General features: G+C 49.6%; 1 protein-coding gene across 7 annotated transcripts in view; it reads right to left on the reverse strand.

The window, feature by feature from the left end:
• The window catches only part of SPEG (striated muscle enriched protein kinase), a 110,222-nt gene that overhangs the window by 28,981 nt on the left and 68,003 nt on the right, over nucleotides 1-13,238 (reverse strand). For all 7 annotated transcript variants that reach the window (XM_081883781.1, XM_081883782.1, XM_081883787.1 and 4 more), the window contains 9 exons: nucleotides 12,265-12,454; nucleotides 9,909-10,138; nucleotides 8,757-8,876; nucleotides 7,625-7,729; nucleotides 6,238-6,444; nucleotides 5,144-5,267; nucleotides 2,947-3,119; nucleotides 2,430-2,542; nucleotides 1,718-1,886 (listed from right to left, as the gene is read on the reverse strand). In XM_081883781.1, the coding sequence (XP_081739907.1) occupies nucleotides 1,718-1,886; nucleotides 2,430-2,542; nucleotides 2,947-3,119; nucleotides 5,144-5,267; nucleotides 6,238-6,444; nucleotides 7,625-7,729; nucleotides 8,757-8,876; nucleotides 9,909-10,138; nucleotides 12,265-12,454 (1,431 nt within the window). The remainder of the gene's footprint in view (nucleotides 1-1,717; nucleotides 1,887-2,429; nucleotides 2,543-2,946; nucleotides 3,120-5,143; nucleotides 5,268-6,237; nucleotides 6,445-7,624; nucleotides 7,730-8,756; nucleotides 8,877-9,908; nucleotides 10,139-12,264; nucleotides 12,455-13,238) is intronic.

A 13,238-nucleotide genomic window follows, 5' to 3' on the forward strand; every position in this document is an offset into this window, starting at 1 on the left:
GTATTGGGGGGGGGAAGCATAAGCAGCACAAGACCATGACTCCTCCTGGCCCCCTTTGCCATTCACCTGGGAAGCTTCATCATCCTCATGTAGAGCTGACTCTTATCCCATTGGCCCACACTGGTACAATATTATGAGAGGAATAAGGGTTGTGCAAATCTTTATGGGTTGTGCAAATCTTTAGCAGGAAGTCCATTATGAGGGACTCCCTTATGGACTTGGGTTTAAATTAGTGGTTCCCAAATCTTTCCACCATGGACCACTTGGAAATTTCAGAGCGTCTTGTTGGACCACTTAATCATTTTTCTGCCTCGTGTAGCAATTATGATGTCTTTCTTATATATTGTTATTCCATAGAATTCAAACTTTAATACAATAAAATACAAGATGAGAAATAAGCAGTACAAATACAATTAAAAATCAGTTACAGACAGGTAGCCGTGTTGGTCTGCCATAGTCAAAACAAAAAAAATTCCTTCCAGTAGCACCTTAAAGGTAAAGGTAAAGGTACCCCTGCCCGTACGGGCCAGTCTTGCCAGACTCTGGGGTTGTGCGCCCATCTCACTCAAGAGGCCAGGGGCCAGCGCTGTCCGAAGACACTTCCGGGTCACATGGCCAGTGTGACATCGCTGCTCTGGCGAGCCAGAGCTGCACACGGAAACGCTGTTTACCTTCCCGCTAGAAGGCGGTCCCTATTTATCTACTTGCACCCGAGGGTGCTTTCGAACTGCTAGGTTGGCAGGCGCTAGGACCGAGCAACGGGAGCGCACCCCGCCGCGGGGATTCGAACCGCCGACCTTTCGATCGGCAAGCCCTAGGTGTTGAGGCTTTTACCCACAGCGCCACCCGCGTCCCCTAAGTAGCACCTTAAAGGCCAACTAAGTTAGTTCTTGGTATGAGCTTTCGTGTGCATGCACACTTCTTCAGATACAATTAAAAATCAGAATCACTATTTAATGCACTGGGTGCGCCATTCCCCATCTTCAACCTCAAATCCACGGACACACCGCAGATCACCTGAATGAGTGAATCCCTGGCTTAAACATCATTGGGGAAGGGATGAGCATCCTCATTCACACTCTGGGTGTGTTTCCAAATGCACATTTGAGAATGTAAGAACATGACAAGGCTCCTGCTTGATCAGACTAAAGGACCATCTGGGGTAGGACTCTGTTCTCACAGTGGCCAACTGGGCACTGTAGCTCAGCAGTAGAGTACGTGCTCCACATGCAAAAGGTCCAAGGTTCAGTTCCTGGCATTTCCAGATAGATCAGGGGAAGACACCTGCTTAGAACTCTGTAGACAATACTGTGCTGGATTTTATAAACTGGTTACCAATGTTCCATGTAGGGTTCTTAGGCTAGAACAGAGCAGAGCAGAGATGGTCAATACAGCTCCTGTGATGGGCAGGCAGTCTCTGGTTTGGTCAGGACTACTCTCAGTATGAGAGGAGCGTAGCCTTCTGCCCTTGCCTAGTCAAGTCAATGGAATCTTCTGCCTCTTGTACTAAAGCCTCCAGCTCCACCAACTGACCTCAAAGATGCTGGGTTGGGCAGCACACACACCATCTCTAGATTTGAACATTGCCAGCTGCAATTCTAACCTTGCCTTCACACTCACCATGGTCCAGTAGGAGACCCACAGCCAACACTGCTTTTGCAGTCCTGGCACCCAACTAAAGCCCAGCAGCTCTTATGACTAGCACGATATTACGTACCTGCATGGACAACTAGCTCGGCCTTGCAAGACACTTCTCCAGCCAGGTTGCGAGCGATGCACGTGTAGACCCCACTGTCCTGCTCCGTAGTGTTCAGCACAACTAGCGAGCATTCGCTCTCCTCGTACACAAAGCTCAGGTGGTTGCTTTCCGTCAGGAGCACCTCATCCTATTGGGGATATTTCATCAAGACAAGCCACTTGCAAACATCAGGTAGGCGGAACCATTTCATGTGGCAGGCTTCCCCAACCTGTTGCCCTCCGGATGTTTTTGGACTACAACTCCCATCATCCCTAAGCACAGGTTGAGGAAATCTCCTTTATGGTTTTCTCTTACTGTGCTGTTACAGGCCCAGTTTTCTTCAGGAAACTGTAAGAGGATCGAGCTTCTCTTTGAGACTCATTGTCCAGGGCCCTTTCCTCAACTGATTCTCTTTCTGAACAAACCCAAGTGTCTCTACTTAGTTGTACTACTCAAGATGCAGGGGAAGAGAATATTAGGCAGGCCTTAATTCCATACAATTGGGCCTTGAGTTGGTTAGGATTGAGGGGAATCTGCTCTGCTGAGGAGAAGGCCATGGCTGAGATATCATGGGCCCTAGGAGTCCAAACTGAGAGTCACTGACAGGGTGGACACAGTAGACGCATAGACTGAAGTTTAGGAACATCCTTCAGTCACAGGCAGCCTCCCCAAGACCAAGACCCACACTCACCTTGTACCACATGATGTCCGGGAGGGGTTTGCCCTCCACCACCACAGAAAACTGTGGCGTCTCGCCCACCCCAATGTCAATGTCTTCCATGATCGATTCAAAGCGGGGTGCCTCTGGGGACAGAAACACACAATCTGTTGAAGCAAGGGAAGATTCCCTCCCCTCCCTAAGTGACCCCAAAATAAATAAATTTCCCAGCTTAGTTCACTAAAGAAGCTGCCTATCTTGCTCCCTCCCTCTGGGGAAGACCTTCTCCTCTGGCCTTGTGATATCCAGCTTATGTGAAAGCCTAGGACTGAAAGCAGACTGCTGCCCCTTGTGATACCTGGCTGTGGCTTGGGTGGGCCCTAAGTCTGCTTATAGATTGTGGGAAGAGCTTAAATGCAAGTTCTATCCCAATGGGCGAGGCTGTGACTCCATATATAAGGATGTAGGGCATGGTCGTCAGCGGAGACATGGCCGAGAGCCAAACTGGGGATGAAGTTGGAGCATGTGAGGGGTTCTGGGCATCCCATACCTGCCAACTCCAAGCTGATGAAGCAGTGGTCATATCCATGCTGGTTGCTCACCTCGCAGGTCATTTCCCCCACATCCCCCCTGCCCACCCGGAAGAATCGCAAGGTGTGCTGGTCATCATCAGGCATGCTCATCTCCCAGCTGGCATCGCTGTCCTTCAGCACCACACCGGACCTGGCAGGGACAAGGCAGAAGAGCATGGGATGGGAGGCTCAGGGTTGTATTCAACATAGCGCTAAGCCAGGCACCTGCCAGCAGCACAAGGATTACTGCTAGTACAAAAGGACTTTCCCACTGCACACTCACCCTTTATCTGTTCTAGGGGTTCTCCCAGGCTGGCACCTTCTGCATGCCAAGCAGGTGTTCTACCACTGAACTATGTCTCTTCCCCAAAGTGGTGGGACCCATAGGGTGGTATTCTACTAAGAGCTCAAGGATTTCCACTTGCACAATGGGAGTTAGTAGAAGACCACCTTATAAATCCCACTACTTTGGAGAAGAAACATAGTTCTGTGGTAGAGCATCTGAACTGCTTGGCATGCAGAAGGTCCCAGGTTCATTCCCTGGTGTCTCCAGGTAGGGCTGGGAATGTTCCCTGTCAGAGATCCACAACCAGGCACTGAACCAGATGGATTGCCGGTCTGACTCAGCATAGGGGAGCCTCCTATGTTGCACCCCTTTTGCCACTAGCAGTTCCTTGTCACCTTGCCTCGCCAACTGCCTCTGTGGCCTCATACCAAATCCAGGTTCCTCAGCAATTAAGAGCACAGCTCTTGCTTCTGTTCAGAATCTTAACACTGAGCTCCTGATGAGAAGCACGACATATTTCATGGGGTGACTCATAACACAGCTCTTTTGATTAATTTGAAACATAAACATTAGCAGCATGAGGAGCTGTTGAGTCACACCTGAAACTAAAGTTATACAATATAAAAAATGTGTTATAATTCCTTTTCATGCATATTCCAATAAATTAAAAGATGGTGAGAATGAATGTTCAGCCAAACACTGTATAACCCACTCAGTGCCGTAGGTTGCTTAAATTGTGACAATTTCATCCTTGGCGTCCACCAAAGATATTTCAGCCGTATATCTGAAAGTGGGAACATGAGACACACAGGTGTTTGCAGAGATCCATTAGGGTACTGTTAGGGGAGAAAGCAGGGAAGCCAAACTGTGGGTGGAGCCAGAGGCAATGACAGACAGCGCTAACTAATCCCAGTTTGGTACCCATCCTTCCTGTTAAAAAGACTAAGGAAGAAGAAGCTGAGAGCCGGCTTCTCCTGGACTGTTTGTAACTACAAAGGCAGGCAAGTAGGGGCTGGGGTTGAGGACGATCTGGGATTGTGGAGCAGCATCCCATTCTCCTAATGGACCAGCCTCCACTGCAAAGACCTGTATCAGACAGGTGGACTTACCAAAGGGGTCATGGTTTGCCATTGCTGAGTTCAACATTTGATGGCAAACCCAGGCTTGCACTCCAAGCTAAGGACAAAATGGCCTTTAAATTGTGAGTCCTTCAGTGACATCAGATTTTCTGGTGAAATTATTCTACCTCACCTTGAGCCTGGAGACTAGGGCAGGCTATAAACAAGCAATGAAATAAAACACAGCAAAAGCCAAATACCGTATTTTTCGCCCCATAGGACGCACTTTTTCCCCTCCAAAAATGAAGGGGAAATGTGTGTGCGTCCTATGGGGCAAATGCAGGCTTTCGCTGAAGCCTGGAGAGCAAGAGGCATCGGTGCGCACCAACCCCTCTCGCTCTCCAGGCTTCGCGCAGATCTCCGCAAGCCGCGGGAGCCTGGCGCAGGGCTCCCACAGCTTGCGGAGAGGTGCCTGTTCTGGGGGCTGGGGTCGGGGGAAGCTCGGGCTTCCCCCATCCCAGCCCCGCGCCTGGAGGGGAAATAATTTCCCCCCTTTATTTCCCCCCCAAAAAACTAGGTGCGCCTTATGGGACGGTGCGTCCTATAGGGCAAAAAATACGGTACCTTCCTTGCAGGCCATCCTTAGAAAAAGTCCCTCCGTTGTTTATTTTTTCTTTCCCTTTGACCCTCCTCCTCCCTTTCCCAAAGATACAAGGCAGCTGTTCTCATCCCAGATCTTAACATTGTCATGGCACATGCAGTTGACTCAACAGCCTACCAAGAAGTCTGTGAGCTGGATTCTATAGAAGTGTGACTTGGGAGCTTCCCTACCTTCTCCAGGTGACAGCAACCTCTACGTGGTTGAGGGTTACGGTGATGCTGGCCGGCTGCCCCTCCACCGCATACACCACATCCGGCTTGTCCAGGATCATGGGGGCCTCCGCTAGGTAAGGCCCTGCAAGCACAGCCACCATAGCAGGCAACACAAGGAGGTCAGTTTGCTGTTCTAGATCGGGAATATGGAACCTGTGGTCCTCCAGAGGTTGCTAGAACACAACTCCCATAATCTCTCACCATTGGCAATGCTGGCTGGGACTATTGGGACTTGGAGGCCAACTTCTGGAGGGGACACAGGTTCCCCACCCTGGACATCAGTATGTAGGGGAGTGGACAGATATCCAAGTTCTCAGCTAGCTAGGTTAGATTCCTGTTTTGACACATCAAACAGGAACCCTTACTTTGGGGGTTCACATTCCAGAGGCCATTCCTGAATAATTCCTGATTTATTGTACCCAGACACTGAGCCTGGAGCCGAATCTCCTCTAGCCCAGAATAAGCATTATGCCAAAAGTGGTCTAATATGAGCTCTTGGCCGCAAGGGGGAAACCCACTTCTAGCAGTTCTTTCGTGGGATTTTCAATGTGTATAGAGAACATGCCAAGCAAAGGATTCAGCAACTCTACTTCAACAGAGTAGCTACTTCAAAGATGCTGGAGGTGGCAAGCAGTTCCGCCAAGGGAGAAAGCATTTATGGCTTTCTGCCATGGGCTCTGGAGAAACCATGACATTAATTATATCAGAATCTTTATATTTAGGATTAGAACCTGAGTAAACCCTGCGGCCTAATTATGAGACCAGAAAGGAGCAGAAAGCTAGAAATGCAACCTTTCCTTCTGTTTTGTTATGGGCCTTTGGCTATTTGCTTCTGTCTGAGTCTATCTAAATATGTTTCTTGTTTAACCACCAGAGCATCAGACTGAGACTGGGAAAATCTCATTTGCCCTCAGGCATCATCACTCCAGCTTGGGGTATGTGTGTGTGAGGAGACTACCATAGTGTCAGCTTCTTTTCCATTTCCCTCCTCCTACTTCCCCACCCCCCACCACCTGTCCTCTTCCCCTTTCCCTGCTTTGACGCTGCCTTACCGCGATCAAGGAGCTGCACAGCCTCAGTGGGTGGAGAGGGCTTGCTATTAGCCTTGGCTGTAGCTGTGAGTACACGGAACATGTAGCGGATGCCCTTCTTCAGAGCCAGGACGGTGTAGCTGGTGTCATGTACCCCCGTGGCAATCACAGTCCAGTGGCTGCTACCCAGGACCTGCTGCTGGATGGTGTAAGTCACAGCTGCAGGGTCTGAGAACAGAAGAAGAGAATTTCCAGCAGAGAGCTAGTGAGGCTATGCATCATTTGTCCAGAGTTAGGACTTTATGCTATGCTTGTATGCCACCCCCAGTCAATACTACAGTAGTGGGGAGGCAAGGACCTGTCTGTGAGTCACAAGGATATGGCAGGCTGTTGGGAAAACTGGGTAATACTCACCCTCTGGATGATTTCTCCCCCTTAAAGCTAATTGATGCCCTTTAGGTTCGCATGAACAACAGCTTTTGGTCAGCAACAACAGAAGTAAAACAACAAAGTAAGTTTCTAGTCCTTATGGGCTAAGAAGGATATACTTGGAAGTGTGTGAGTAACACCACCTGAAATTTTCAGGTAGCTGAATAAGATTTGTGGTAAACTGTTTTACCGGCCTGCACATATTTTGTATACCATAAAGTACAGTGGTACCTCGGGTTACATACGCTTCAGGTTACATACGCTTCAGGTTACAGACTCCGCTATCCCCTCCCCGAAACAGTACCTCAGTTAAGAACTTTGTTTCAGGATGAGAACAGAAATCGTGTGGCAGCAGCGGGAGGCCCCATTAGCTAAAGTGGTGCTTCAGGTTAGGAACGGACCTCTGGAACGAATTAAGTAGGTAACCAGAGGTACCACTGCATACAAAATAACAGCAATTGTGTAAATTGGCTTAATTTGCAAAATGCAGCTTTTCTGAGGCGCAGCTTTGTATGAGTGGGATGTGTGTGTGTGTGTGTGAGAGAGAGAGAGAGAGAGTAGCAGATACACCCCTAACAACAACCCACCAGTGCTAATGCAAACACATTTTCCAGTCAGTGTATGCAAATGTGTAATGCCCCCTTTGCCTGCCAGTAGCACGCAGAGAGAGTGGGCTGTACAACACATCAATGGCAGCTGTCAGTGAGAGCGGGGGCCTCACTTGCAATCGCAGCACCAGATTGTGCGCCCACCTGCCCAGTGACACCTGCCAGGCTGCCCAGCAGAGGAATCCAGTTATGTGGAATGGCCTGCCCTCTAAGATGCATTTGCCCTACAGCAGGAGAGACTGGCGCACCAGCTCCTGCATCTGACACCAAATTCTCCCAATTGGCACCTCAAGCAGCTATTTCTTCACAGCCCAGCTCCTTCTCCGCCCGGCTGCCACTACACTGCCACTTGCCTTCCTGGCCCTGCTTACCAATAGCTGAATCCAGCCACTTGGGCTTGTTCCATTTCAGTGTGACTGCTCGGCCAGTGACAGCAGCTATGGCCGGCGGGCCATCAGGGGGTGTGGGCACCACATCTGTAAAAGACAAGCATGGAGGTCGGTGAGGACCCATCAAGAAAGATGAGGAGACAAGGGTATATGTACACATTATTCCTGTAAAGCACATTTGAAGCATGTTATTTCCCTCCAAGAGTTCTGAGCCCTGTAGTTTGTGAAGGGTTGCTGAGAATTGTAACAAAGTGAGGGGTAAATTGTAATACCCATAATTCTTGAAGGAGCAGGGAAATGTCCCTCAAATGTGCTTTAAATACTGTATATTGCATGTGCACAGACAGTATGTTCTGCTTTCTGATCAGGATCACCTTTGCCCCCTCCCTAGGGGATTCTGAGGCTCGGGTACTAGTCTATGTTTTTAATTAGTGGGTGCTTAAGTCACTCTTTCTAGAGTTCCAGGACTCAATGATATTATGTGGTCTCCAATGTGTTAAAGGTTCAAACAGCAGAGAGCTGGAAAACATCTGAAGCCCTCTATAGATGACTTTCTTGCTCCACCAGAAGATAGCTCCATGACCAATTAAGACTGGAATCAGGCCTTTAGACTTCACATTTGCCATCCTGGGAGAGAATGATCCAAAATATTACAGAGGGGCATTCAACACCAGCACTGAGAAGATGTGTGGCGCTGCTTGCCTGCAATGGGCATGACCAGAGTGAGAAGGAGAACAGGACTAGAGTCAAAAGTGACAGATCAACAGATGTGGCTCTTACCTTTGTCAAATAGGCTGCGTTCCAGCCATGCAAAAGTCGGAACTTTCTACACCAACCCACCCTCACAACTCCAAGCAAGTGACAGGCATTGTTATAGTTCAAGGACTATATTCTAGTTCAAAGATACATTCCAGCCATGCAAAGGCACTTGAGGGTGTGGAGCAGGGCAAGTGAGGGTTGTGGCCTGGGAAGTGCCCCAAGGGTTGGACGGAGAGGTCTAAAGGGTCATAGTCAGCCCTCAGGCCCAAGGTTCGCCATCCCTGGGCCCAGGCAAAGCACCTCATGGGGTGCTGATGCTGAACAGAAGCTCCTCCCACTGTTTCCCCATCCTTACCTGTGACATAGAGGTGAGCATAGCAGGTGGCCTTGCCCAGTTTGTTGGCAATGACACTTTTATAAACCCCGGCGTGGGCGTGACTGACAGAGATGAAGACCAAGCGATGCACATCCTTGTCTGCAATGGATGGTGGAAGGGAGGGAACAGAGAACACGTTACAATCTTTGTACAAAGGAACAACCAGTGAGAGCCAAAGCATACAGGTACTGACATGTTTGCTAGGGAAATGATATTAGGGACATGGGGAGGGAAGGTGTAGCAATGTGGGGGGGGGGGTAGAATCCTGCAGGTGCTGCTGGGGTAAGAATGTGCTGCCTTACAGGTGTGATGGGCACAGGCAGGATGGGCCAGAGCCAGTGTGACGCAGGGGCAATGACAGCCACCTATTGTCATCCCAGCCACCTTTCGCCATTAAGAGGAGGAGAATGGGAGACAAAGAGATCTGAGTTAACCTGGACACAGTTCTGCATATGCTCCTTTGGAAATCACGGGAAACTGTGCAAGTCACAGCACAGCTCCTGTGAGGTCTGAGATGGGGAACTTCCTGGCAGATGGTCCTCATGTTAATTTGTTAAGAGAGGGGGGATCATGCAATTTTCCACTTCAAGCACCAATATGTTTTGGCTCAACCCTGCCTTATTTTTACTGGGAAGGGCTCAGCAAATTGCCCCCCAGCTCCAGCTGGTGCTTCTGTATCAAGGCCAGTGTCAGAGGTTGGCACAGTCGGGCATCCGCTGCGACCTATGGCTCTGCAGAGGTCCCACTGCCAAGAGACTCAGGCCCCTTCCCCTTTGCCTCCTTGCCATAGCCACCTTCCTCTGGCCCAGAGGGGGGTGAGCTGAGCAAGGGGACAATGGTGGCAAGAAAGAAAAAAAGAAGCTGCTCACATAGCCACTTATCCTCCAGCTCTTTACTGGGGAAGTACATCCCCCCTTCCCCCAAAAAAGTCTGGAGGGGCCCTGTTTCTTGTGCAAAGCAGCTCACAGATGAGATAAATTACAATCACCATAACAACGAGGAGGAGGAATAAACAAGTGATGGCAGTGCACAGAGGCTGCCTGGTCCAAGGCCTCCCTGCTCTGGATCTGGCCCTGTTTCATGAGGCAGCTCCCTTATGCGCATGGGTGAAATGCAAGGGGAGAAGCCTACACTGCATCATCCTGCGATCATCAGTGCTCTCAATGCGCCGGCCCTTGTGGAACCAGGTGATGGCTGGGTAAGGCAGCCCAGCCACTTGGCACTCAAGCACAGCCTCCTTGGATTCCACCACGTCCAGGTCATGCAGCGGCCGCAGAAAGTCAGGCATGGTGAAGCGCTCCACTTCGCCCTCCCCTTGTTCTGGCTCCTCGGGGATAGAAGGCATCTTCTCCAGCTTGGAGCTGCAAGGCCAAAAAGGGAGAGGAAAGAGAGGTCTCAAACAAAGCAGCCAGCCCAGCCACAGGGCTGCCCTGCTCATGGGACTCCACAGCCACATCTCACAAAGGATCACAGCCACAGATATGATAAGTTGGAGGTATCCTATTGGAACAGGAAAAGCCATCTCTGCAGGCAAGCCATGATCAGGTTTCACAGATGCAGACATGGTGGAGAGAAGCCATAGGGGATTTTCTTGCAAACATTCCCCAGGGAAAACCAGCAGCAGACAAATGAGGGTTGGGAAGTGCTTCCATTGTTACAGAAGGGAGATCAAGTGATCCCAAAGGAGCTGCGGAAGTATGAAACAAATGTGGATTATGGAGTGATTGCAGGGGGAAATAACAGATCAATATCATCCAGTGTGTGGCTAGGAAATGAGGATACCTAACTACTTGAATTTGATAGTGACTATACAGAGATAAGGAACCATGCCAAGAGAAATCAACCAGGCAAAAGCAGCTGGCGAATATATTTCCTCCTGCTTCACAAACAGAAAACTGTAGGTGTATAAGGCAGGAAACGCCATACTTTCTTGGAGCAGTTTTTGATAGCCATAGGAAAATCTGCTGGTTGTATGAAATAGGTAATATATTGGGTAATAAACTGGGTAATAATATACAGTACTGAACCCAACCCAGTTCAATCGCTTCAGGGTTTTGTCCACGCTTAAAGAGGAATGGAAAAACATTTGCCTTTAACTAAAGTTGAGATGTCTTTGCAATCAACTCAGCAGCTTGGCTCTGGGGAGGGATAATGCTTTTCATTGCCCTGGAATAACCAGATAACTGCCTGTTTGCATGCAGTGCCAGGGATATCTGCTATTCTGCTACAACAGATTTACTCTCCCGGTCCTTTTTTATATTACATGTAATCGGTTCAATTGGCCTTAATATAAAATGCCTCTATTTTGTCTGGCTAATGTCCATCGTTTTAAGCATGCTAATTATAGTTGCTGATGCATTGAAGGATTTGTGTTCTGAAAGAGCATGTGCACTTATAAGATCTGGAACAGGAATACTAGAGCGGAGTATGTTGGGAAAGACTGGTAAGGCCACAGGCAAAGCTGATTCTCACAAGAAGACGGCAAGAGCCCTCTGAGAGCGACTGTGTTTGAGGGCCACTCTGGTTTGGGCAACGAGCCAGGCTGTGACGGGGCCTGCATTCCAGGGAGCTTCCTGTGAGCTTGGGTCAGTGAGAACAGAGGCCGGGTCTGGTTCTCATGAATACAGAATTACTCCCAGGTTGAGGAGTTTCCCCCTCATATTAGGACTGCCGGGCCGGGGTGGGGAGCAGCTATCACCACTCATATATAAATGTCAATAAGGCATTTGAAACACAGAAGTTAATATCACAGACAAACAACTTCTAGCTGTTTATTGCCTGACATTAATATGGAACTTGGGGGTGGGGAGAAGCCACACTGTGTGGTCAAAAGCCAAACAAAACAAACAGCATTTATTCCATTGGTCAGGACTGTTTAAAAATGGCCCAGGCCTTAAATGTGCCCTCCCCACAAAAAAAGATGCAGTGCCAGGGTACAGTGCAAGCTGAATTAGGAGGCCATGGGTACATTCGCATAAGCAAATTAGCACAGGAAGATAGCTGGTGTCAGAACATTGGCTGTAAGAAATATTAAAATGCCCACAGCTGACTGTGACTCAACACCTAAGGCAAGTGGTAGGGAACTTCAGGCCCAGGGTCCAAATGTGGCCCTCCAGGTTCTCTACCTGGCCCTTGGGTCTCTCCCCAGACTACTACCACCCCACTCCTCAGGCCCCAAGTGCTTTTCCCCTCTGACTGGAATATGTTCCTGAACTGTAGAAATGTCCCTTGCTTGCCTGGAGAGAGGATGGAGAAAGGTGTGTGTTTGGGGATGCAGAGAGAAAGAGAGAGAACACTCTCTGACTTTTCTGTGGCTGAAACAAAGCCTACTGTAGAAAGGTTACCTACCACCCATGGAACCTTTCACCCCTTGAAAGGTTATCCATGTGCTAATGTGGTCCTTGAGCTGGAAAAAAGCTTCCCTGCCCCTGATTTAATGGGATATCGTAGGCCCCATCCTCAGCCCTTCCTTTCTCCTCATACTCACATCTGAGAGCTGGTTGCTGGTCTCGGCTCCTCCACATACAGCTCAGCGGTGCACTCGGCTCGGCCATGTTTGTTGCTGGCGCTCACTCCGTACTGGCCCTCGTCCTCGGAGCTCACGTGCAGGAGCAGCAGCGAGTACAGCCCGCCGTCCTGCTGCAGGCGCATGGTTTCACCCTCTTGCACAGGCTGGCCTGCATAAGACACATCTCAGTCAGAGAGCCCTGGTCCGAAAGCAGGAGGAACCAAGGCAGGCTTTATCCTTAACGAAACCAAGCCTTCCACTGGTTTAGGGCCTGGAACAGGGAGGTGGCATCCCTCTATCTCTTGGGCCACGATAGGGAACGGAAATAAAGAGGGAGAGGCCTTGCCCAGCCCCACCCCAGAAGAGTAGCTATATTGAAATTTATGACATGGGGTAGGTAGGCCACACATGCTAGTCTTGCTACAAATGTGGGAGAGCTCTTTTGCCAGCAACCGGCTCTCGGTCTGAAGAAGAGGGCAGCATCCAGCACAGCTCAGGATCCTGAATAAAAACTTGTAGATCATCCAGAGCAGCGGCTGAGTTTGTAGGTGGAAACAGAGTACAGTATGCAGAAAGGCCTGCTGTGCACTTGAGAACTGTGGACACTCCAACAAGACAGTGAAGAGAACACTACAGAGGCATGTACATGGCTGCAACCCCAGCCAAACTCCATAGATACTGAGAGGTAGGGACTCTGTGCCCAGTCCTTAGGTGGACACATTTGACCATAATCAGATGTGCTGGTTTCAATTCAAGAAGCTGATTGATGGTCTGCCCCTGCCCCCCCTCCCAGTTGTCATGGTTTCCAAAAAGGAGCGTGGAGTGGGGAGCAGCTTGACCCTGCGGCCTGATCTCTCTGCAACATCAAGGCCACCATGAATAGATGGGCACCGATCCCACACTCTATTGTCCTCCCAACCCCCCAAAAGCTGATTTTTGAATTCCCTGTTACC

This window comes from Podarcis melisellensis (genome assembly GCF_964234715.1).
Source record: "Podarcis melisellensis genome assembly, chromosome: 1".
NCBI lineage: Eukaryota > Metazoa > Chordata > Lepidosauria > Squamata > Lacertidae > Podarcis > Podarcis melisellensis.